At 59.1% G+C, this 20,861-nt stretch overlaps 5 protein-coding genes across 8 annotated transcripts; 3 read left to right on the top strand and 2 right to left on the bottom strand.

The window, feature by feature from the left end:
* The first annotated feature begins 57 nt into the window (after positions 1 to 57).
* Positions 58 to 7,539, top strand: SYVN1 (synoviolin 1). 3 transcript variants are annotated; one of them, XM_053202953.1, is made up of 16 exons: positions 58 to 189; positions 1,171 to 1,319; positions 1,551 to 1,643; positions 1,735 to 1,887; positions 2,029 to 2,077; positions 2,488 to 2,591; positions 3,226 to 3,352; positions 3,453 to 3,552; positions 3,648 to 3,713; positions 3,809 to 3,925; positions 4,020 to 4,183; positions 4,461 to 4,589; positions 4,685 to 4,843; positions 4,930 to 5,116; positions 6,118 to 6,266; positions 6,346 to 7,539. In XM_053202953.1, the coding sequence occupies exons 2-16, from the start codon at positions 1,188 to 1,190 to the stop codon at positions 6,450 to 6,452; spliced, it is 1,836 nt and encodes a 611-aa protein (XP_053058928.1). In that variant the 5' UTR covers positions 58 to 189; positions 1,171 to 1,187; the 3' UTR covers positions 6,453 to 7,539. The 3 variants fall into 3 exon arrangements, with proteins under 3 accessions (XP_053058928.1, XP_026901259.1, XP_026901258.1); XM_027045458.2 differs by lacking the exon at positions 58 to 189 and adding an exon at positions 203 to 328; XM_027045457.2 differs by lacking the exon at positions 58 to 189 and adding an exon at positions 266 to 523.
* MRPL49 (mitochondrial ribosomal protein L49) lies at positions 7,452 to 11,054 on the bottom strand. 2 transcript variants are annotated; one of them, XM_015068006.3, is made up of 4 exons: positions 10,844 to 11,054; positions 9,754 to 9,904; positions 8,827 to 8,951; positions 7,452 to 8,714 (listed from the first exon to the last, which is right to left on the bottom strand). In XM_015068006.3, exons 1-4 carry the CDS (start codon positions 10,919 to 10,921, stop codon positions 8,568 to 8,570), a joined length of 501 nt encoding a protein of 166 aa, XP_014923492.1. In that variant the 5' UTR covers positions 10,922 to 11,054; the 3' UTR covers positions 7,452 to 8,567. The 2 variants fall into 2 exon arrangements, with proteins under 2 accessions (XP_014923492.1, XP_053058929.1); XM_053202954.1 differs by having other exon boundaries at positions 10,823 to 10,950.
* On the top strand, positions 11,050 to 12,449 carry FAU (FAU ubiquitin like and ribosomal protein S30 fusion). Its single transcript, XM_015068007.3, has 5 exons — positions 11,050 to 11,191; positions 11,450 to 11,532; positions 11,637 to 11,781; positions 12,049 to 12,104; positions 12,278 to 12,449. The coding sequence occupies exons 2-5, from the start codon at positions 11,458 to 11,460 to the stop codon at positions 12,401 to 12,403; spliced, it is 402 nt and encodes a 133-aa protein (XP_014923493.1). The 5' UTR covers positions 11,050 to 11,191; positions 11,450 to 11,457; the 3' UTR covers positions 12,404 to 12,449.
* A 914-nt stretch (positions 12,450 to 13,363) lies between these two features.
* TM7SF2 (transmembrane 7 superfamily member 2) lies at positions 13,364 to 20,809 on the bottom strand. Its single transcript, XM_027045462.2, has 10 exons — positions 20,584 to 20,809; positions 19,990 to 20,186; positions 19,852 to 19,906; positions 19,287 to 19,481; positions 19,101 to 19,204; positions 17,690 to 17,809; positions 17,434 to 17,602; positions 17,150 to 17,230; positions 16,933 to 17,055; positions 13,364 to 16,613 (listed from the first exon to the last, which is right to left on the bottom strand). The coding sequence occupies exons 1-10, from the start codon at positions 20,633 to 20,635 to the stop codon at positions 16,453 to 16,455; spliced, it is 1,257 nt and encodes a 418-aa protein (XP_026901263.1). The 5' UTR covers positions 20,636 to 20,809; the 3' UTR covers positions 13,364 to 16,452.
* On the top strand, positions 14,740 to 16,070 carry ZNHIT2 (zinc finger HIT-type containing 2). Its single transcript, XM_027045465.2, has one exon. It carries the CDS (start codon positions 14,825 to 14,827, stop codon positions 16,019 to 16,021), a length of 1,197 nt encoding a protein of 398 aa, XP_026901266.2. The 5' UTR covers positions 14,740 to 14,824; the 3' UTR covers positions 16,022 to 16,070.
* Positions 20,810 to 20,861: the final 52 nt, after the last annotated feature.

The following is a 20,861-nucleotide window of genomic DNA, read 5'->3' on the forward strand; positions in this document are numbered from 1 at the left end:
CGGAGGCGATACCATCTTTGACTGATAGATGGGGGGACTCCAACTATCTCCCGGGTTGTCCTATTCCGCTCCGACCACCTCTCGCGTCTTTCGCTCCGGCCGTGGGCACGAAGCCTAGATACAGTGGCGGGACTACCGCTCCCGGCACCACGGACGGTGCGCGGGGCGGCCAAAGGAAGGGTGCACTTGGTACGATCCACGCCGCGCCCCGCCGGAAGTGAGGTGTCTCTCCCCCGAAGTTCCGGCTCGCAGGGGGTGGGGAGTGTTGTTAACCGGGGCCGCCTCCGCAGTCGCGGGGATTGAGCGGGCTCGCGGCGCTGGGCTCCTGGTGAGTCGGCCGGGGTGGGGCCCGGGTTGTGGTTGGAGTCGGGACCTGGGCCCTCCCCTTGCGGTCTCCGGGGTCGACGCGCCCCCTCAGCCCCGCTTGCGGCTTGTCAGCTGGCGGTAGACCTCAGGCTCCCGTGCGGCCGCTCTCCGGAGGCTGGGCCCCACCTGCGACGTTCGCAGCTCCCGGAGCTTACAGGTGCGGGGGCGACCCGGGTCCCTCTCCGTGCCGCCGCTGCGTCCCTCCAGTCGGCCGTTTCTCCGGTGCCCCGAGTGGACATTGCCCCGGCGGGTGGGGGACGCCAGGGTTCCAGGCTGACGTATCCCGCCCGCTCCCGCGGGGCGCGCGGCGGGGTTGCGCACCCCGGCCGAGCTGTCACCGGCGCTGTCGCCTGCCCGGCTGCGCCCCCCAGCGCCTGGCTTCTCCGAGTCCAGGCGGCACGTAACCGCTTCTGGAGATTTCTGCGTTTGCATCCTCTCCATCACCTTCACGGTGGAGCCCGTGGTTGCAGTTCTTCCTGCAACACGTTTGCCTTTCCCGGTTCCTCCCTGGAGGCGGTGGCCTGGCAGGCGGCGTGGAAAGAGCCCTAGATTTGAAACAAAACTGACCCAGGCTCCAGGCCTTGCGTCAGTCTGATCGCTTAACCCTTTTGAGCCTCCATTTTCTTGTTCGTAAAATGAGGGGGCGGGGGGGCGTTTGCTATATTTGACGTCATGATTGTGTGGAGAGGTGAGGTGGGGGGGGGGGTCTCTCCCTGGTGTTTAGTGACATCGCGCGCTGGGCACTGTTCAGGGTTTGCGCAGTGTGCGCAACACGCAGGTTATTCCTTCCCTGTCCCCACGCAGGTCTCCAGGCCGGAGCGATGTTCCGCACCGCAGTGATGATGGCGGCCAGCCTGGCGCTGACCGGGGCCGTCGTGGCTCATGCCTACTACCTCAAGCACCAGTTCTACCCCACCGTGGTGTACCTGACCAAGTCCAGCCCCAGCATGGCAGTGAGTTCAGGGCTCAGGGTGGGAGGAGCTCCCTGGGAGGGAAGGAGGAGTCTGCTTGAGACAGGGGCGGAGCTGGGGGTCAGGTAAGCGTGAGAGGCGTGAAGCTGCCACCAGCCGCCTAACTTTGAACGAATTGGGACTGACGGGGACATAGGGAGGTTCCGGAATCATGAGCCCCAGACATAGCAGAGCAGAAAGTGACCTCAAACCATAGCCTCTTCTCACTCCTAGGTCCTCTACATCCAGGCCTTTGTCCTTGTCTTTCTCTTGGGCAAAGTGATGGGCAAGGTGTTCTTTGGACAGCTGAGGGCAGCCGAGATGGAGGTAAGATGTTCACGACTCCCAAAAGTGAGGGCCAGGGAGCTGGGCAAGCAGAACGTCTTGAATTCCTCGTCCTTCTCTGCCCAATCCCCAGCACCTTCTGGAACGTTCCTGGTATGCCGTCACTGAGACTTGTCTGGCCTTCACTGTCTTTCGGGACGACTTCAGCCCCCGCTTTGTTGCACTCTTCACTCTCCTTCTCTTCCTCAAGTGTTTCCACTGGCTGGCTGAGGACCGTGTGGACTTTGTGAGTTGGGTCAGGGGGTTCTCAAAGCAGATGGGAGCCAGGGAGTGGCTTGGTAGGTGGGCTTGTGAAGTGAAGGCTGGGTGGGGGGGTGGGGGGTGAGCCCCAGCCTTCCCGACAGGCCCCCTTTCTGCTCTGTCTCAGATGGAACGCAGCCCCAATATCTCCTGGCTCTTTCACTGCCGCATCGTCTGTGAGTGAGATCCATGGGAAGGGAGAGGAGGGAGCTGGAGGGAGTAAGAGGCTCTGTGGAGGATTGGAACGTGATAAGTCACAAACTGCGGACCCGTGCCGTAGAGCGCAGGCTTCCCCCTCGACCCGCAGCTGTACAGGAAAGATAATTTGGGAAGTTAATTTGCATCATCTCTGCCCTGTTCCACCCCAGGGCTTTTCAACTGTCCAGCCCCTCAGTTCTTTGCCTCCTCACCTGGAACTTGGGCTGCTCTAAAACCCTCCTAGGCAAAACTGGAGCTCCCAGGGGGCCGGGGTCAAGCCACCTGACTAGATGGCTAGGGCTTGAGGGTGGGAGGTGTCTTAAAGTGGGAAGTGGCTGTCAGTCCCTGGGCTGACCCCACCAACCCCCTATTTGGGGGGTCCCCACAGCCCTTATGTTCCTCCTGGGTATCCTGGACTTCCTCTTCGTCAGCCATGCCTATCACAGCATCCTGACCCGTGGGGCCTCTGTGCAGCTGGTGTTTGGCTTTGAGGTAACACCGGCTCGGGAGGTGGGGAGGACGAGCCTGAGGTGCCTCTGAGTGTGCCTCGAATAACCCAACAGCCCCTCCCTGGGCACCTGTTCTGTGGCCAGGCCCGTGCAGGCCACCAAGGAGCAGCCGTCAGTCTCCGCTCCCGCCTCGTGCGCTCTCACGCCTAGGAGAGCGGGGGAGGCACAGAAAGAGGCGTGTGTGTTGGGGGAGCCCTGACCCGGCGCTCAGGGAAGGCCTCCTGGAAGGCGATGCCAGAGGAGCTGGCCGTCGTTGGGACGGAAGCACTTAGCTCGATGGACAGCTGGGGAGGGGTGTTCAGCGATAGCAGCTCACCGTACGCTAGAGCCCGTGCTGAGCACTGGCTGCGTCTTTTAATCGGCAAAGCAACGTAGTCACTAAGGAACATTTAATGCCGTCACTTGGCAGACGAGCAAAGTGTCTGACGTTCCGAGAGGTCTGGTGAGCCGCTAGAAGTCAAACCAGCTAGTGAGTGCAGGCGCTCGGAAGACCCCGGCTGTGTCCAGTACCATGCTTGCGTCGTTGCACTCTGCTGTAGCGGCCTGGGTGTGGCAGAGGGTGACCAGAGCAAGGAGGTGTCGTGTGCTTAGGTCCCCGCGCCCCCTCCTCCCTCCAGTATGCTATCCTGATGACTATGGTGCTGACCATCTTCATCAAGTACGTACTGCACTCCGTGGACCTCCAGAGCGAGAACCCCTGGGACAATAAGGCCGTGTACATGCTCTACACGGAGCTGTTTACAGGTGAGAAGAGCCTGGGCCTCCCCTGACCTGGACCAGCATCCCCAGCCCTGCCTCCCAGGCCCTGTGACTGCTGCTCTCTGCACCTCCCCTTGCCCCCCAGGCTTCATCAAGGTTTTGCTGTACATGGCTTTCATGACTATCATGATCAAGGTGCACACCTTCCCTCTCTTTGCCATTCGGCCTATGTACCTGGCCATGAGGTAAGCCCAGCCCAGCCCAGCCCGTCCTGCCCCTGCCCCTGCCCCACACCTGATTCTTCTCCCTCACCCAACTTTCACTGCATCTCTCCTTTCAGGCAGTTCAAGAAGGCCGTGACAGACGCCATCATGTCTCGCCGAGCCATCCGCAACATGAACACGCTGTAAGTGGGTCGGTCCAGCTGCTCTCCCTAGCTCTGCCCCAGGTTCCTCTGTCTCCACTTCCGGTCTGGACATACCCTTGGCCCGTCCTCACTAGGTATCCAGATGCCACCCCGGAGGAGCTCCAGGCAACGGACAACGTCTGCATCATCTGCCGAGAAGAGATGGTGACTGGCGCCAAGAGACTGCCCTGCAACCACATTTTCCATACCAGGTGGGAGGGGCCCGGGGAGCCTGACTGCCGGGGATGGGCTCTGGAAGGCAGGCTCCTGGGGACTTGCTGACCGTCGCCTGTTCTTGACCCCCAGCTGCCTGCGTTCCTGGTTCCAGCGGCAGCAGACCTGCCCTACCTGCCGTATGGACGTCCTTCGGGCATCACTGCCGACCCAGTCACCACCGCCCCCTGAACCTGCGGATCAGGGGCCACCACCTGCTCCTCATCCCCCACCACTCCTGCCCCAGCCCCCTAACTGTGAGTGGCCCCCTCATTTGGCCGTCCAACACACTGTTGAGTACTTGCCCGGAGCTGGGTAGGGGAAACACGGAGGTGAATCCTCCAGAAGCTCAGTCTGGATAGGGGAGGGGGTCATAGAAAGAGACCTCCGTGGACTGAAGTCACGTGTCATCAGTGCTGAGCTCAGAGAGGCCCGTGGGAGCAGGGACAGAGTTCCTAACAACCAGTCTCTCACATGTGATTCGGAGCTATCTCACTCCGGACCTTTCTTCACTGCCTCATCCTCTCTCTGCAGTCCCCCAGGGCCTTCTGCCTCCCTTTCCTCCAGGCATGTTCCCGCTGTGGCCCCCCATGGGCCCCTTTCCACCCGTCCCGCCTCCCCCCAGCTCAGGAGAGGCTGTGGCCCCTCCACCCACTAGTGCAGGTGAGTCTTTTGGCTACTGTGACAGCCAGGGGGCGGGAGGAATGGAGAGCCAAGGCCTCAGCTCTCACCAACTTCCTGTTCTCGCTCTGTACCAGCCCTTTCTCGGCCCAGCGGAGCAGCCACGACCACAGCTGCCGCCGCCGCCTCCACCTCTGCCTCAGCACCTGGCTCTGCCCCCGCCCCCGAGGCCGGCCCCGCTCCGGGCTTCCCCTTCCCTCCACCCTGGATGGGCATGCCACTGCCTCCACCCTTTGGTAAACCGAGCCGCCCTCGGGGTTGATCTGGAGGGATTTGGGCGTCGGGCCCAGGCCGCCCCGGCTGAGCCTCTGCCTCCCTCCAGCCTTCCCCCCGATGCCCGTGCCTCCCGCGGGCTTTGCTGGGCTGACTCCGGAGGAGCTGCGGGCTCTGGAGGGCCACGAGCGGCAACACCTGGAGGCTCGGCTGCAGAGCCTGCGCAACATCCACACCCTGCTGGACGCCGCCATGCTGCAGATCAACCAGTACCTCACCGTGCTGGCCTCCCTGGGGTACGTCTGCACGGGGGCCGGCGCGCATGGCGGCAGCCTGGAGCTGCCAGTGAGGCCCCCGGCCCCGGTCCCGGGCCTTTCTCTTCGGCCACCCTGTGATGCCTGTTGGTTCACGTCACCTGTGTGTAGGCGCAGCAGGACCTCTGGGTTTCTCGATGCCTCTGTTCTCTCGCTCCAGGGGGCCTGCCCGGGTCTCAGGAGGGCTGGTGTTTATTATTAGCAGAGAGTTGACTTCGAATCCTGCTCCTTTATATTTTTCTGTAGTCAGTTCACTCATGATCGCCAGCGCTTTAGCTCATCACATATACCTTTCTCACGTGTGGTGACTCTGTGCCCGGGAAACACTGCCCCTGATCTGAGACCACGCGTAAGTCACCCAAGGGCACCTGGGTGCCTCAGTCAGACGTCCAGCTTCAGCTCAAGTCACGATCTCACATTTCGTGAGTTCGAGCCCTGCATTGGGCTTGCTGCGGTCAGCAGCGAGGCCACTTCAAATCCCGTTCGCCCTCCATCTGCTCTTCCCCTCCCCCCGCCCCCAAAAAGTCACCCAGAACCAGCCTGGCCTAAGTGTAAGTTATGGTGCCCACCACTCATTTGCTTCGTGACCACTGTCACTTTAATTGAACAGAAGAGTCCTAGCTCCTATTCACGGGTCACACACACACAGTGTCTGGCACACAGAGCACTGGCTTGGAGGGGAGTTTGAGTCTGAGCAACCTGAATACGGTTTTCTTCCGTGGAAAATCTTAGGTGGGAACTCTGTGAGGAGCCTGGCGCCCCGCTAGAGACCACCGTTTACCAGCGAACAGGCCAACGATTCTTGCCCGCAAGTAGTTTAGTCTGTAGTATGAAATCCCGAGAACTCACACACGCTCGCTCGCGTCTGCTGCAGACTGAGGCTGCAGAGGTGCGGGCTCCACCCTGCAAGGCTCACCAAGGGCAGAATCTTCTCAATCATGCCAACATGTCCAGGCCTCACCTCCCTCGTCTTTCTCTCCTAGGCCCCCTCGGCCTGCCGCCTCAGTCAGCCCCACTGAGGAGACCCCTGGAGTCGTCACTGCTGCCACCCCCACCAGCGTCCCCAGCTCGGAGGCCACCACCCCATCCCCAGGAGACTCCCCACCGGCCCCTGAACCTGACAAGCCTCCAGGTAGTCTGGGCGAGCGTGGGGAGGGGGTGGGGGTTGGGAGGGAAGTTCTCTGGTTACCACTTCCGAACTCTGTCCCCAGCTCCCGAGTCCGTGGGCACGGAGGAGCTGCCTGAGGACGGGGAGCCTGACGCCGCAGAGCTCCGCCGCCGCCGCCTGCAGAAGTTGGAGTCCCCTGTTGCCCACTGACACGACCCCAGTCCTACTCCTGCCTCCACTCTCTTGAGCAGCCCTCGCTGTAACGTGTCCTGCCACCAAGTGCCAGCTCCCTCTGTGTGCACCAGGGAGTAAGAACCCCCAGCTCTGAGACAAAGGAGGTGGCATCCCCTAGGCTGAGTGGAAAGAAGCCTGAGGCCCCAGTTGACTCCAGCCCTTTCAGTCCCCGGCAGCCATGGGGATCTCGGGTCAGTCCCAGCCTTTCTTTCCAACCCGTCACCTTTTTCTGCTGGGGCCGTGAAGGCAGAAAGGCAGTCTCTGAGAAGCCCTCTACCCCCCTCTGGGAGAAGGGGCAGCCCTTCTAAGCCCAGTTGTGTGCGTGTGTGTGTGAAGTCGCTTCAGTGCTGAACAGTATTAGCTCCCCAATCCCACGTGTGAACTTTAGGAGCTGGAGGCAGGCCAGGAACTTGCTTCCTGGGCCACCCACCAAGATTGGTACTGATTTCCCTTTTCTTACCCTAAACTCCCTAGAAGCTCTTTGTGACAGTGACTGTGTCACTTACGCCCTGTGGTGTTTCCGCGTCTTAGTGGCAACCGCACAGCTCTGGGAAAGGAGTGCCGAGCAGGTGGGCAGCATTGAGGTGTCCACGCCCCTCTCCCTACAGTTTGTCTAAAGTGAGACTTCCTGGTCTCACCCAGCAACCACTGCCCAGCCTCACTCCAGGCCGAGGGCTCGTGTGTCTGCCCCTGAACCACTGCAAGCCCCAGAATCTGTGGAAGGCCACTTCTCAACTTGCAGAACTTTTCTTGAGTTGAGAAGAATTGGAATTACTTCCTTGCCGTTGTCTCTTGGCTTAAATTTTGTCTTTGAACTTGAATGCTTGACCCTAGGAAAGAGGAGCAGGAGTGTCAGACTCCTGGTCTTTCCAGTTTAGAAAAGGCACTGGGCCAGGTAGGGACCACAGGAGCCGAGGCCTGCCTGCCCTTGTCTCTTTCTCCTTGGTTTTGTGTTACAAGAGTTGCTGGAGACCGTTTCAGATGATTATTTAATTTGTAAATATTGTACACATTTTAATAGCTCAAATTGTATATACCGCCAAATAAAGACTTGCATTAATGAGCGGTGGAGCTAGTGTCATGGGGTCAGTGTGCCGGGAGTGGTCTTCTTGCTCAGGCTGTAGACTGGAGAATCCGGGGGGGGGGGGGGGGGGGGTGATGGTTTCTTTAGACATTAAACCATTACAACAGTATCTCCATTTTCCAGATGAAGAAACCAAGCCCCAGAGAGTTAAGCTTTTAGAACTCCCGAGGACGGGGCAAGTGTGAAGGCCCACGGGCCCAGAGTGGGATGGGAATGATGACAGGGGCAGACGGCCAGCATCTTTCTTCCCGCAAAGGCCCTGACCACCCGACACCGGGTCAGGAAGCTGGCAAGGATGGCTTGCTCTGCGCTGGACCGCTAGAATCTCCCAAGCACCCCCTGGTGGACAGACCAGCTAAAGCTGATCACTTAGCTTCCTGGAGCTAGAAACCTAGTCATGCCCAACTCTAGCCTAGAATGGAGCAAAGGCCACTGGGCCGCCTTCTCCAAGGGTGAAAAGAACGAGCCAAGGGGCTGACGTGGGTGCTTTATGCCTATGCCCAGGACTGCGCTGGGAACTGAAGACCTCTAGGACCCACGCCTGAGTTCCCTGTGTCCTCCGTAGCCTCCACCAAGCCGGGTCTGGCCTGGAGCAAGGGCTTAAGGGTATTTGTAGTAGTGAGGGTCTGAGGGCCAAGGAAGGCAGGTGCTCAGTGCGTTTGCCCTGTGCCACCCTGCCCTGAACTGGATGGGGCTATTCCCCCAGAGGGGCAGTCAGCAACCTCCAGAATTTGAAGAACTGAGCCCAGTGAGCTCCAATGAAGGTAGGGTCCAATGTCAGACAGCCCGCCCCCAGTGCTGGCCCCTGTGTAGAGGGTCCCGTTCCCCCTTAATGTGAGCAAGGCCTGCTCTGAAGCCCTCAGCCCTCATTTAACCCGTCTACGCGCTCAGCCCTGCCATTTATACCTGCTGTCCTGGTTGGTCCTTCAGCCATCTCCCTCCTGGCCCGCCCCCTCCCCAGACTCTAGTTGTGGGGAACGCTGTCAGGCAGGCTGCTCGGGTGGGCCTCAGAAGCCCTTTTCCAGGAGCAAGGCCTTGAGCTGCTGGTCAAAGTAGCCCTTGACCCGCAGGGTACCTGTCACCTCATTGATCTGGGTGACTGGTGTCTTCCCGAGCAGTGGACTCAGAAAATCTTCCACATCCTTCTGCAGGGCCTAGGTGGAGAGAGGACAAATCAAGCCCGGTCAGACCATCCCCTCTAGTAGACTCCCCATCCTTCAGCCCTGAAAAGGTCAGAACCGGGCCCTAACCCATCCCCTCGCTTACCCAGATGTCCCCCTCCACCTTTCGGATCACAGTCATCTGGCGGTTGCCATGTGTGACGTCCTTGTAGACAGGGATATTGTGCATACGAGAGCGCCTCACGAAGTAGGGCAGGTTAGGTGGGGGGTCTGCGACAGGAACAGTGAGAAGTCAAACCTCCCCAGGCTTTATGCCACCTTAGCCAACACCCTTCCCCTCACAGTCTACACAGAGTCAGTGCACCCAATGGCAAAGCCACCTCTAGATTTCAGATCAGAAGACCCGCTCTTTCCCTAAGTTTAGAGCCAGGGCCAGATTGTTCACCCTGGTAATCTCGCAGACCCAACACAGGGCCTGGCACCAGAAGGTGCTCAAGAAGAAACGAAGTCAGGGCCATGCCTCCCTGGATCCTCATCTGGGGCCAATCCTTGTACTTCTCCCCTGGCACAAAGAATCTCTGGCACAAAGAAATGGGGATTTACAAGCACTGAACACCTACCTACCGCATGCTGGGCTCTGTGCTAAGTGCTTTATGTACTGAGCAGATTATCTCCATTTTGAGAAACCGAGTGACTAATGATCACGCTGGCAATGAATAACAGAGCCAAATTCGAACCCAGCACTGCCCAACTCCCAAGCTATGTCCTCAGTTATGGTACGAGGCCTACTGGAGTCGGGGCATGGAGGTCCCAGCTCTTGGGTCTTCTCTCTTTGCTTCACTGTTCCTGAATGGGAAGACCTCATCCCAACAGCGTTGATGGATGGGTACTAGTAAAACAGGGCTGCATTCCCAGGCCCCTCCTTGAACATGAGATAGGTGCTGGGCCCTGAGTGCCCTCAACACAAATCCTGAACCCACTGGGGAATCCAGAGCCTCAGCTGGGGAAGTACACCACTGGGGGGGGGGGGGGTTCCCTGTAGCTTCCAAGCCATCCCCATCACCCAGCTCACCTCTGGGTGGCTGCCAGCCACTAGGAGTGGGATAATGTTCATGCTTTGGGGGCTTCGGGATGCGGGTAGGGGGTAACAGGCGCTCCACAAACCGGTATTCATCCACAGACTCCACAAAGCTGGGGTAATCAGGAGGCCCCTGGGTCTGGCTCTGCGGCCAAAATCAAAAGCAAACAACCGTTGCTCTACTGGCCCAGCCACCATACACCCACCCACCACAGGAGAGGCAGAACTTCAGTAGGTAGAAACACTACGGGTGCAGAGACTGGGACAAATAAGAGACTGGAGGTAGGAAAGCATCAGACTTCAGTCTGCCAGGGTAGAGGTGGGACTGGAAAAGAAGTTCGGGCACTCTGAAGCATCTGCCTCTCTTGGGATTTCTGTGGGACTCAAAACCCAAAGCCAAATCACTGTCAGTCTGACCAATACAGCATTTTTCAGGATTTTAAAGTTTCCTCTAAACATCCTGCTGAAATATTCTAGTTCTGGATGACGCACTTTCAGCAGTCTTGATAATGCCACTCACAATCATCTGACATGACCCTCGCTGACCTGGAACGTTTTGGCCTCATATAAACACCGCCAGGCATTGGACTTAACGTATTATGGGTATTGTTTTGAGTAAATTCCTACAATGACACAGTAAGGTATTTTATTACCCCCTTTTGCCATCTAGGAAAAATTAAGACATTAATAAACAGTCTACCTAAGGTAACTCTCCGCTGTCTCTCCATCCTCCAACAGATAATCCTGGAATCCTGATGGGCCCCGGGGTTACAAGCAGAACGAAGTGGCCTGTATATCATGAACCCCAGGTTCCCTAAGTGTCGCCAAAGATCTGGGGCCGACCCCTACCCTGTGAAACGGCTATCCCTTTTTAAAATTAGGCAGCAAGCGTTGATGTGTAGCCTCTCCCAGTTCTGACCAACCCGAGCTGTCCACCAATCAGGTTCCAAGCCCCACACACAGGGGCGCGTTGTCAGCCCTGCACCTTGCCTCTCAACCTTGTATGTGAGCTCCAGGGTTACAGGAGTAACAACCAGACTCACACGCAGCCCTCTTCCCCCACCTCCAGGCTCAGCGCCCTCACCAGCCACCGTAGCCCGCAGCCCGGCTGGACGCCGGTTCTCCCGCCCCTCAGCGAAGCTCGGAACAAGGACGCTGCCATCTTGCACCGCTCCCGTACACTGGCCCTCTGCGCGCGCAACCGGCCTGGTTCCGCCCCTTCGGGAGCGCACCGCCCCGGACCGAAAGAACGCCTGCGCAAAGCGTAAAGAGGCGGAGCTAGGACTGCGGTGGGCCGTACAAACACCAGAGACCTTCGCGGTCGCTCAGCAGTGACGTACCACGCAGCAGGCGGTGAGGACGTGCGCGCCCTTCCTCCTTCCTCTTTCTCGACTCCATCTTCGTGGTTGCGGCTGCGGTGGCCGTAGTTCAGGTAAGATTTGGGTCCCCGCTGGATCTGGAGAGCTTAACAGTAGGTTGGCCGCGAGATCAGAGGGCACGGGAAAAGTAGAGGCAGAGGGGCTGTTCTGAGGGCCAAGTTCTGTTCCCCACCCGACCTCCCTGAAAGGCCCGGCCTTACCCACGTGAGATCCCGCGACCACCTAAATCCCAGAGCGATCGGCCCCGGCCCACCACCCATCCCCCGACCCCTCTAGAGCATTGTTTCTCATACAAGCCTTTCTTTCTTCAGTCGCCGACATGCAGCTCTTTGTCCGCGCCCAGGAGCTACACACCCTCGAGGTGACCGGCCAGGAGACGGTCGCCCAGATCAAGGTAAGGCTGCTTGGTGCTTCCTGGGCTTCATCCTCTTTTTTTTTTTTTTTTTTTTCAATCTCCCCTCCCAAGGGAACGCTGACGAATCTTCTTTTTCCCGGTAGGCTCACGTAGCCTCTCTGGAGGGCATCGCTCCAGAAGATCAAGTCGTGCTCCTGGCGGGCACGCCACTAGAAGATGAGGCTACCCTGGGTCAGTGTGGAGTGGAGGCTCTGACCACCCTGGAAGTAGCCGGCCGCATGCTTGGAGGTGAGTTGGGGAGGATTGTCCTTTGAACTGTTTGTAAGCTCATAACGAGTGTGGGCTGTGGAGTTCATTGTCCTCAATCCAGGGTGGTTCTTGTTTACCTCCCTCAGAAGGAACTCCTGAGAGGTCCGTGGGAGACTGAGCCAGAGCCTAGTTCTCTTTTCAGTCATTTATTAGACACTATAAAGGCTTGAATTGAGAGAGACAGAGGATTCTGCTGGGTGGGGCCTTGTTGCTCCCCTAACTGTTGGCTGTCCTTTACCATCGCAGGTAAAGTCCATGGTTCCCTGGCCCGTGCTGGGAAAGTAAGAGGGCAGACTCCTAAGGTAGGTGCGAGTATTGGTGGTGGTGTTCGGAATTTGTTTTGTTTTGTTTTCCTTCTATCAAAGTTAAGCCAAGACCTTTGGCCTTTCCTCTTGTCTGCCTTCTTCCTGGAGTTGGGCTGAGGGAAGGCATGGAAGAGGTCAACCTGGGTCTGATCATTCCTTCCTTTGCCCAGGTGGCCAAGCAGGAAAAGAAGAAGAAGAAGACCGGTCGTGCCAAGCGGCGGATGCAGTACAACCGGCGCTTTGTCAACGTTGTGCCCACCTTTGGGAAGAAGAAGGGCCCCAATGCCAACTCTTAAGTCTGTCGTGATCCCGGCATTCCCCAATAAAGCCACTTAGTTCAGACATCTCATAGTTTCACCTTCACTTGCAGGGCTGCGGGAGGATACGTGGCTCCCAGGGTCGGTGGTGTGTTCATTAGTTTCTTGGCACCGTTTGGTTGGAAGAGGCAGGGACCCTTGGGCTGGCATGGGCAAAAAGTGATAAACTACAAGAAAAGGCTTGCCGTGAAAATAACTCGGTAATTCTCCCGAGTCCTTTTTTGTTGTTGTTCTTTAAACAGAAGGTGGCGAGAATCGTGGGAGGATTATGGAGGCCGTGGTAAAGGAGAGGGGTTTGAATAGTAGATCTATCAGGAAGGCCATTCTGACCTTCCCTTGGAGATGGGACCAGCTATGTATGGCCTTAGTGGAGTCCTTGGCAAGGGTCTGGCCTGTCCCCACTTTAGAAAGGTGGGGTGACCCGATTGGGTGGAGGCCAGTGACTTGGGCAAAGCAGTGTAAAGAATTCACCCCAGGCAGAACAAAGGAGATAGAAGTTTATTGAACACAGTGCAAGGGAGGGAGGGCTGGGATAAGGTGAGGAGGTAGGGGAATGTATGGAATTTTCTTTTTTTGGTACCTGTGCCTGGTTGCAAGTAGCCCATTGGTCAGCCAAGACGTATGGATATTTTGAGCTGGGTCATCGGATGGGCCTGTTTGTTGCCCAAAAGCGGCTTGTACAGAAAGCATTGCCTGATTACTTTGGCATTGTGTAACTTTGCTCCCTTAATCACAGGTCAGGTGGGTTGTTTCTGTGTTCCCAGAAGCGGAATTCTCTGGGATTCATTTCAAGGTCCCTTAGCTATGTGGGTACCCACTTGTTTTGATAAGGTTTTTCAATCTGCTTGTTCTTGGAATACAGTATAACAGGAGGTAAAGACCTCGGGATCTAGACTTGGACTGCCTTGAGTTTTAATCCTCGCTGCATTTGTTTTCTGACTGACAAACTACTTATTTAATCTCTGTCATCATCAGAGTTGCTGTGGAGACTAATAAAGGATATGAAAGACTGAGATCAGTACTTGCCACATAGAAAGTGTGCAAGTATATTGGCTATTTTTATCTCTAGTAATCTTTCTAGAAAAAAGACGTCCCCTCCCTTCTAGGAGTTTGGATTCTCCTGGGCTAAGTGCAGAAGCTAGTTAGTTTCAAGTGCTAGAGCCTCAAAGAAAGTAAGCAGGGTGTTGTAATGAAAGAGGGGCAGGGGGTGGTGGGCAGACATAACATCATAGGGAAGGGCTCTGAGGATGTGTGACACCTGAAGCAACCTGTCAAGTGAAACGACCAGAGTTCCAGCCAGGAGAACAGTGTGCAAAGCTATGTGGTATTGTTAACATGGAGGAGTTTGGGTTTGAGTCCAAGTGCCAGTGGAACGTCGCCCGAGTACAGGGAAAGGTTTTAAGCAAGTGCCTGATGTGATCTGACTTGTGATCCAGTACTTTCTCTGCCTGATTTTTCTGGACAGCTGGCAAGAACAGAAACCAGTTAAGGGACCAGTAGCTTAAACCAGTGGTCGTGGGGATGGAGAGAAAGAGCAGACTCAAAGGTCCTCAAATCCATCCAGATCTTGGTAGGGAAAGAAGTGATCCACGTTGAGATAAATACAACTTACTGAGGCTGGGACTAGATGGAGGTGAGGGGCTAAAGAACCGGAGCTCACTTTGATGGGTGCCATGGATGGTCTTCAGGACACTTGCCACGGTTTGTGTGGGTTATCACGCCCACTCTACCACAAATAAGCTCCTTTAGGACAGGGACCACATCTCTGCCCCTCAATGTGATTTTGGAACCTGCTGTGGATTCTGCCCTTAAAAGTTGGATAAACCACAGATTAGGAGGGGGAATCAAACAAGTTCAAGTCTTAAAAATTGCTTTCTTCTCCAGAGGGGAAACGCCTCCAACACACACACACACACACACACATTGTAGGCCAAGTAATCTATCTTCCTTCTTTTTCTATTCCGCTTTGTGTCCCCTAGTTAGAATGGCTACCCTCCCAGCGCTGGGACGCATCTCATCCCCCGAGGGCCTGGGGCAATTAGCCGCCTAGAGTAGGTGCCTCGCCGAGGATGAATTTCCGCCACCGCGCTTTCTGGTGCCAAAAAGGGAGCCACTAGGGGGCGAGCTGGTACCAGCGGAGCTCCCGCCGAGCGCGCTTGCGCTTCCTCCTCACCGCTCAGGCCGGACTTGTGCCTCAGGAACCCTCTCCTGCGCCTGTCCGAGCCCTACTTGACCGAGAGGTGGGGTGGCTCCCGAGTGTGGGCGGAAGTTGCCGAGAGTCCTCGGGAGCTTTGGCTACGCCCCGTTGGCCTCCCTTGGAGGCGGAAGCAACCGCTTAGCGCCGGAAGTCGCCCCGCGCCGCCTGCGCGTGTTCGCGAGTGGCACCGGGCGCCGGTTGCCATGGAGCCGGCCGGGCCGTGCGGTTTTTGCCCGGCGGGGCAGGCCCAACCAGCGCGCTACACCTGCCCTCGCTGTAATGTGCCCTACTGCTCGCTGCGCTGCTACCGGGCGCACGGCACCTGCGCCGAAGACTTCTACCGGGACCAGGTGCTGGGGGAGCTCCGCGGCCGCAGCGCCTCGCCCAGCCGCCTGGCCAGCGCCCTGCGGCGTCTGCGTGAGCAACGCGAGACCGAGGACGACCCGGAGGACGCAGGCCTGAGGCCTGGCCCGGCGCCCGGCGGCCTCTCGGGGCTCTGGGAGCTCCTGGCCCCGGCCGAGAAGGCGGCCTTCGAGCGGCTGCTGAGCCGGGGCGAGGCCGGGCGGCTGCTGCCCCCATGGCGGCCGTGGTGGTGGGGACGCGGGGCCGGGCCGCGGCTCCTGGAGGAGATGGGCGATGCTGCGGGCGGTGACCCCGTGGGGCTGGAGCCCACCCCCGCGAGGGCGCCACCGGAACCCGTGAAGGAGGCCGCCGCCGAGCCATTTCTCGGAGACACCCCCGAGGCCTGCGCGCCCACCGTGCCCACCCGGATCCCCACGCTGGCCAGCCTGAGCCGTGGCCCGGCCTCGCCGCTCGTGCGCTTCCAGCTGCCCAACGTGCTGTTCGCCTACGCACACGCTCTTGCCTTGTATCACGGCGGCGGCGACGACACCCTGCTCTCCGACTTCTGTGCCACGCTGCTCGGCGTTTCCGGCGCCCTGGGTGCGCAGCAGGTCTTCGCCTCGGCCGAGGAAGCCCTGCAGGCTGCAGCCCGGGTGCTCGAAGCCGGCGAGCATCCTCCTGGGCCCCTGGGCACACGGGGCGCCATGCGCGAGGCCGCCCGCATCCTGATGGGCGAGGGCCCGGCCAACCAGAAAGGCTACACGCTGGCGGCACTGGGGCACCTGGCGCGGACCCTGGGCCAGGCCCGGAGGCAGGCTGTGGCTACCGAAGAGCGAGATCGCCTCTACCGGGCGCGGAAGAAGTGCCAGTTCCTGCTGGCTTGGACTAATGAAAATGAGGTGGCCCTCACGCCCCTGGCTCTAGACTGTGCCAGGGCCCACCGAGCCCACGCTGTGGCCGCCGAGGAGGTGGCAGCCCTCACTGGGGAGCTAGAGCGGCTTTGGGGAGGCCCCCTGCCACCTGCTCCAAGAATTCTCATTGAGGAACTCCCTGGCTGAACTGGGATCTATTTGTCATGAATAAAGCCGCGACTGGTCTGCCCTGGCATCGGTGCCCATTTCTGAGTAACAGCCGTTGTCCCACCCCCTCTCCCCTCCCCCAACCCCAACCCTGGGGCCCACAAACCACCTCTCAGCTTCTCCCAGATCAGAGCTGACCCAGCTGGTTTTTAAACACCCTAACCCCAGAAAGGGAGAGAAGTGGTACCAAGGGTTCCAGATGTTTATCCGAGGAGGACGAGCAGCCCCTCCACCCCCCCCCCCCATTTTTGGGGCACTGGCTTCATTTCTCCTCTCTCCGGAGCACCTCCCTGAGGCTGTTCACCCCTGCCTGTGGGAGCTCAGAGCAGGGGAGGGGTCCAGGCTCCTGGTGCTGGGTGCGCTGACGGGCGGGTGGGCACGTGCCCCCACCCGGGGTCGGTGGAGCTGCTTCAGTAGACGTAGGGCACGATTCGGTAAGGCACGCGCCGGCAGTACTCCTGCCAGGCCAGGCCGTACTTCTGTAGGCACTGCTGTTCATCCCGGGCCTCCCGGTGCACCAGGAGCGCCGTGAAGTAGAGGAAGTAGAAGTAGGGCAGCAGGTGAGACACCCCTGTGGGGAAGGGGAGGCTGTGATCCCTCAGCAGCGCCCCCCCTCCCCGCCCCAGTTCACAGAGGTTTCCGCACCCACTGGCTCACGGGGACCCCGGGGCTCTATGGTGAAAGGTCCAGGTCTGCAGCAAGGCGCTGGCACAGCTTAGGTTGGATGGAGGTCGGCCCCGGCCACTCAGTCCATCCCCAGCTCCCTGACGCCTCCCTCCACCGGGGCGCACCCCTGCTCTGCATTCCACACCCAGACTGGGCCTCCTGTGTTCACCGTCTCTGCCCTTCGCACGCGTGGTGCCCGCCCTGTGCCCACCCGAGCCGCTCACCGCAGGGCAAGGACCACGCCAGAGCCATGATGAGGTCCCCGAGGTAGTTGGGGTGGCGGACCAGACCCCACCACCCAGACACCAGCAGCTGCCGCCCCGTGGCCGTGGGGATGGTCTCAAGGCCTGGGGAGAGACAGGGAATGAGGGGGCTGGGGGACTGCTGGAAGCCCAGCTGTCCTTGACACTTCACTCATGGCAGCCCGGGAACCCAGCTCACCAGCCACTCTGGGGTCAGAAGGATTCTTTCGGAAGGTGTTCTTCTGGGAATTGGCTCTTCGGAAGATGTAGTAACCAAGAGCTAGGGGAAAGCACGAAGCGGTCAGGGCTGAGGGTTATAGCCTTCTACCTGACCCTAACCCTCCCCGCGCAGCCCCGGAGACCTCGGACCCAGTCCTCCCCAAGCCCCGGCTTTAGAGAAGCGCCTGAGGCTTAGCACCTACCAGGTGCTGAATAAACATGACATGAATGAATGACAGGGGGAGGAGCCCCTTCCAGACTGACCGTTGATGAGACAGATGGCGGAGGCCATGGGCAACCCCAGGGGCTGCGGGTGATGCAGCAAAAATTGGGCCTGCAGGCTGTAAGTGAAGGGTACCCAGGCTAGGTCCCCAAAGGCCAGCATGAAGCCAAACCCGTCGTGTGTGATGTCCATGGTGGTGAGAACAGCCTCCTGCAGGGACGGGACCCAGACACACTGGCTCAGTCCCCACGAGGTCCTCAAATGCCCTCCCCGCCTCTCCGCCCAGTCGGGCCTCACCTCATGCCAGAGAGCATCACCCACATAGAATAGCTGGAAGCCGTTGACCAGCCACATGGCCAGTGAGGGACTCCCCCGAAGTTCCGCTTCCTGCATCAGCAGGGCCAGGTTGATGAGGACCTGGGGTCGTGGGGGAAGGAGAACAGGGCAGTGTGTCCCCAGCCCGTCTCTACAGAGGTGGCAGCACCTACATGGGAGAGGAGCCAGCCTTTCCCCTTACAGCTCTCAGTCCTCAGGCCTTTGTTGAATGGATCCAGGCCCTGTACCCAGGGGAAAGACTGCAATAGATGCTTCTGGAAGTGCTCCCTGCCTGTTGGCTGACTCTTGCCTCGTCCTATAATATTCCTTTTGGGAGAGCAACAGACAAGGATTAGAACAGATGTGGTTTGGGGGCGCCTGGGTGGCTCCGTCGGTTAAGCGTCCGACTCTTGATTTGGGCTCAGGTCACGATCTCACAGTTTGTGAGTTCGAGCCCCACGTCAGGCTCTGCGCTGACAGGGCGGGGCCTGCTTGGGATTCTCTCTCTGCCTCTCTCTCTCTCTCTCTGCCCCTCCCCCGCTCGCTCTCGCTCAAAAATAAATAAACATTAAAACACACACAAAATCTTTAAAACAGACCTAGTTTTGAATCTCAGCTTTGCGACTTGGGCAAGCTGCTGGCCCTCTTCAAAGCCTCCTTTCCCCCACCCCATGTGGGAAATGATCGTGGACCCACCTTATGGAGCGGAGGACCAGTGGACCTGACACATGGACAGCACGAAACACGATGAGTCTGGCACCCAGGAAACACTCAGTAACGGCTGGCTGGCAGCCAGCCTGTGCCGAGCGCCCCATTCTGGTAGCGGTGGCTTTGGTGTCGCCATTAACATCCCCGCTTCTAATCCCCACAAGAACCTCAGCAGGACTTTATTCCATTTCACACATGAGGAAATGGCCTCAGAGGCCAGAGAGACCTTGCCCGAGAGACCCTTTGGGAAATCTTGACCACAGTCCAGCATGGGGGATTACAACCGAAAACCACAGTTGGCATGTCATCAAGGCCACTGGTGATGACCAGGTTGCCGCACCCAGTGACCAGTCTTAAGTTGCGCACCGCTTGGACCGGCAGGCAGCATAGCATCACCCTGTCCTGTCCTCAAAATAGATCTTGAACTTGACTGCTTTATTGAAAGTTGCACCTGCTCACGTAACTCCCTCCATGCCTTTTCTCCCGAGCCATGCTATATATTTTTTAATTCTGTTTTGTCTGCCTTCCCCAATAGAGGGTAGGCTCCATAGGGACAGGGCACACAGTGGACTCAACAAATATTTGTGGAATGGATGATTAATGGTTTACATCTGCACAGCATTGGCCCTGCCTGCCTCAGCAAGCTTATCCATCCCTCCCCTCCCCTTAGCCGGGCCCAGCATACCCAGCCGATGAGGCCAGGCCGCAGTTCACAGAAATATTTGAAGTCAAAGGAACAGATGCGCGGGTTGAGCTCCCGTCCCAGGAAAAAGTCGTAGATGGGGTTGCCTGGAGAACAGCCGAGGGATGAAGGCGCAAGCGAACGCACCCCCACCTGCCCCCATCCGCTCCCTACCGGGCCCTCTCTCACCTGAGGTCCCCCCAGGTGCCAGGGCGGAGGGAGGGACTCCCAGAGCCTTCAGGTAGAGAAGGAAGCTGAAGATGAAGGCGGTGAGGGTGGCCGCAAACGCCAAGGGCACGAGCATTTCCGGGAGCGCCCCCAGAGGCAGCCCCGCGGACACTGCCAAGCCCACCAACAGGGCCGTCAGCACCAGGGCCTGGAAGCCTGAACCGCAGTCCACAATGAGTCCTGGGGGCTGCGCCCCTACACCCCTGCTCTCCCCCTCCATGCCACCCCCACCCCCACCCCAACACACACACACACAGTCCAAAGCCCAGGGAGGTCAGGGACTTTGCCCTTGGCTTTCAGTGGGTCACACCGACCACTGCTCTGGTGCACAGAGTAGCAGCAAATGCTGCGGGTAGGGGTGGAGGAACAAGGGACGTGCAGAGGGACAGTGAGATCCCCCACGTCGGCCTGGGCACATGGCATGAAATAGGCATCTATCGGAGCTTGGGGTCGGGGGCTAATCGCCACTGGGCCTGGATCTCCACCCCCACCGGGCGCAAGTCCGGCGCAAGGATCCCCCAGGCACCGTTAATGGGGTAGCGCAGGCGACTCTTGTCCTTCAATTCCAGCCCCTCGGCCACCTGCAGGCACAAAGGGACTCTGTAAGGGGGGAGTGTGCCTTCTCTCTGGGGGCGCCCCCTCCCTCCGCCCGCCGAGTCCGCACCTTGCGCGCCGGCAGTAGGTAGAGAGCCGCCTGAAGGCCGAGCCAGGTGAGCCACAGCAGCAGCACCCGCGGGCTCCACAGCACGTCGGGACCCGGCAGGTAGGGGGGTGGGCCCAGCAGGCGCGCCGGGCCCGAGCGGGCCACCAGGAGCAGGTGGAACATGGTGGCGGGGAGCAGCACCATCAGCGCCGCGGCGCCTGGGGAAGGGGGCGGTCGCGTCGGGGGTCCGCTCCGCAACTCGCCCACCGCACCCGCAGGCGCCCTGTTGCCTCCAGGGCCCCCTCAGCATTCCCACTGCCTTCTTCCATATCCCGTCCTCAGCCCTCAGCCCCTGCCCTGACTTCCACCTTGGTCCCCGCCCCCACGCTCGCCCAAGGATCCTCCCCCTGCTCCCCATCCTCCGTCCAATCCTCCACTCCTTAGATGCCGCACTCTGCAGCCGTCTCCCCAGACACTCCCCCCACCCCCCACCGGACCCCTCTGCCTCGGGATACCCTTCAAAGCCTTCCATTCTCAGACCCTGCACCCGCCCCCATCTCTCAGTTCACCCCGTACCCGCCGAGCCTCTGGTCCCAGCCCCGCCTGCCCCATTACCCAGGGGTCCCCCGAATTCCAGCGGAGCCCGGGAGCCCTGAGGATAGGCCATCGTCTCCACTCCACCCGGGGGCCGGGGATACACAAGCGTCCGTCAAAGGAACACCGTCCACCCCATCCCCCAGGAGATGAGCTTGGTGACGCAGAGGATCGGCCCGCTTTACGCAAGCACCTGCTTGGTCCCCGAGCTCGGACCACAAGCGCCCGAGTGCCGAGGTCTTTAAATGGACCCGCCCCCGGCCCATTCCAGGCCCAGCAATCCAGCCAATCGGCTCTCG

This window comes from Acinonyx jubatus, chromosome D1, assembly GCF_027475565.1.
Source record: "Acinonyx jubatus isolate Ajub_Pintada_27869175 chromosome D1, VMU_Ajub_asm_v1.0, whole genome shotgun sequence".
Lineage (NCBI taxonomy): Eukaryota > Metazoa > Chordata > Mammalia > Carnivora > Felidae > Acinonyx > Acinonyx jubatus.

Coding starts and splice junctions, on each gene's coding strand:
- SYVN1 (XM_053202953.1), top strand. CDS start 1,188: ATGTTCCGCACCGCAGTGATGATGGCGGCCAGCCTGGCGCTGACCGGG. Junction 2,078..2,487: donor CTTTCACTGCCGCATCGTCT/GTGAGTGAGATC, acceptor GGGTCCCCACAG/CCCTTATGTTCCTCCTGGGT. Junction 2,592..3,225: donor AGCTGGTGTTTGGCTTTGAG/GTAACACCGGCT, acceptor TCCTCCCTCCAG/TATGCTATCCTGATGACTAT.
- MRPL49 (XM_053202954.1), bottom strand. CDS start 10,921: ATGGCAGCGTCCTTGTTCCGAGCTTCGCTGAGGGGCGGGAGAACCGGC. Junction 9,905..10,822: donor TGAGGGCGCTGAGCCTGGAG/GTGGGGGAAGAG, acceptor TTTTGGCCGCAG/AGCCAGACCCAGGGGCCTCC. Junction 8,715..8,826: donor AGGTGGAGGGGGACATCTGG/GTAAGCGAGGGG, acceptor CTCTCCACCTAG/GCCCTGCAGAAGGATGTGGA.
- FAU (XM_015068007.3), top strand. CDS start 11,458: ATGCAGCTCTTTGTCCGCGCCCAGGAGCTACACACCCTCGAGGTGACC. Junction 11,782..12,048: donor AGCCGGCCGCATGCTTGGAG/GTGAGTTGGGGA, acceptor TTACCATCGCAG/GTAAAGTCCATGGTTCCCTG. Junction 12,105..12,277: donor TAAGAGGGCAGACTCCTAAG/GTAGGTGCGAGT, acceptor TCCTTTGCCCAG/GTGGCCAAGCAGGAAAAGAA.
- ZNHIT2 (XM_027045465.2), top strand. CDS start 14,825: ATGGAGCCGGCCGGGCCGTGCGGTTTTTGCCCGGCGGGGCAGGCCCAA.
- TM7SF2 (XM_027045462.2), bottom strand. CDS start 20,635: ATGGCCTATCCTCAGGGCTCCCGGGCTCCGCTGGAATTCGGGGGACCC. Junction 17,603..17,689: donor GTGATGCTCTCTGGCATGAG/GTGAGGCCCGAC, acceptor CCGTCCCTGCAG/GAGGCTGTTCTCACCACCAT. Junction 17,231..17,433: donor CGCCATCTGTCTCATCAACG/GTCAGTCTGGAA, acceptor GCTTTCCCCTAG/CTCTTGGTTACTACATCTTC.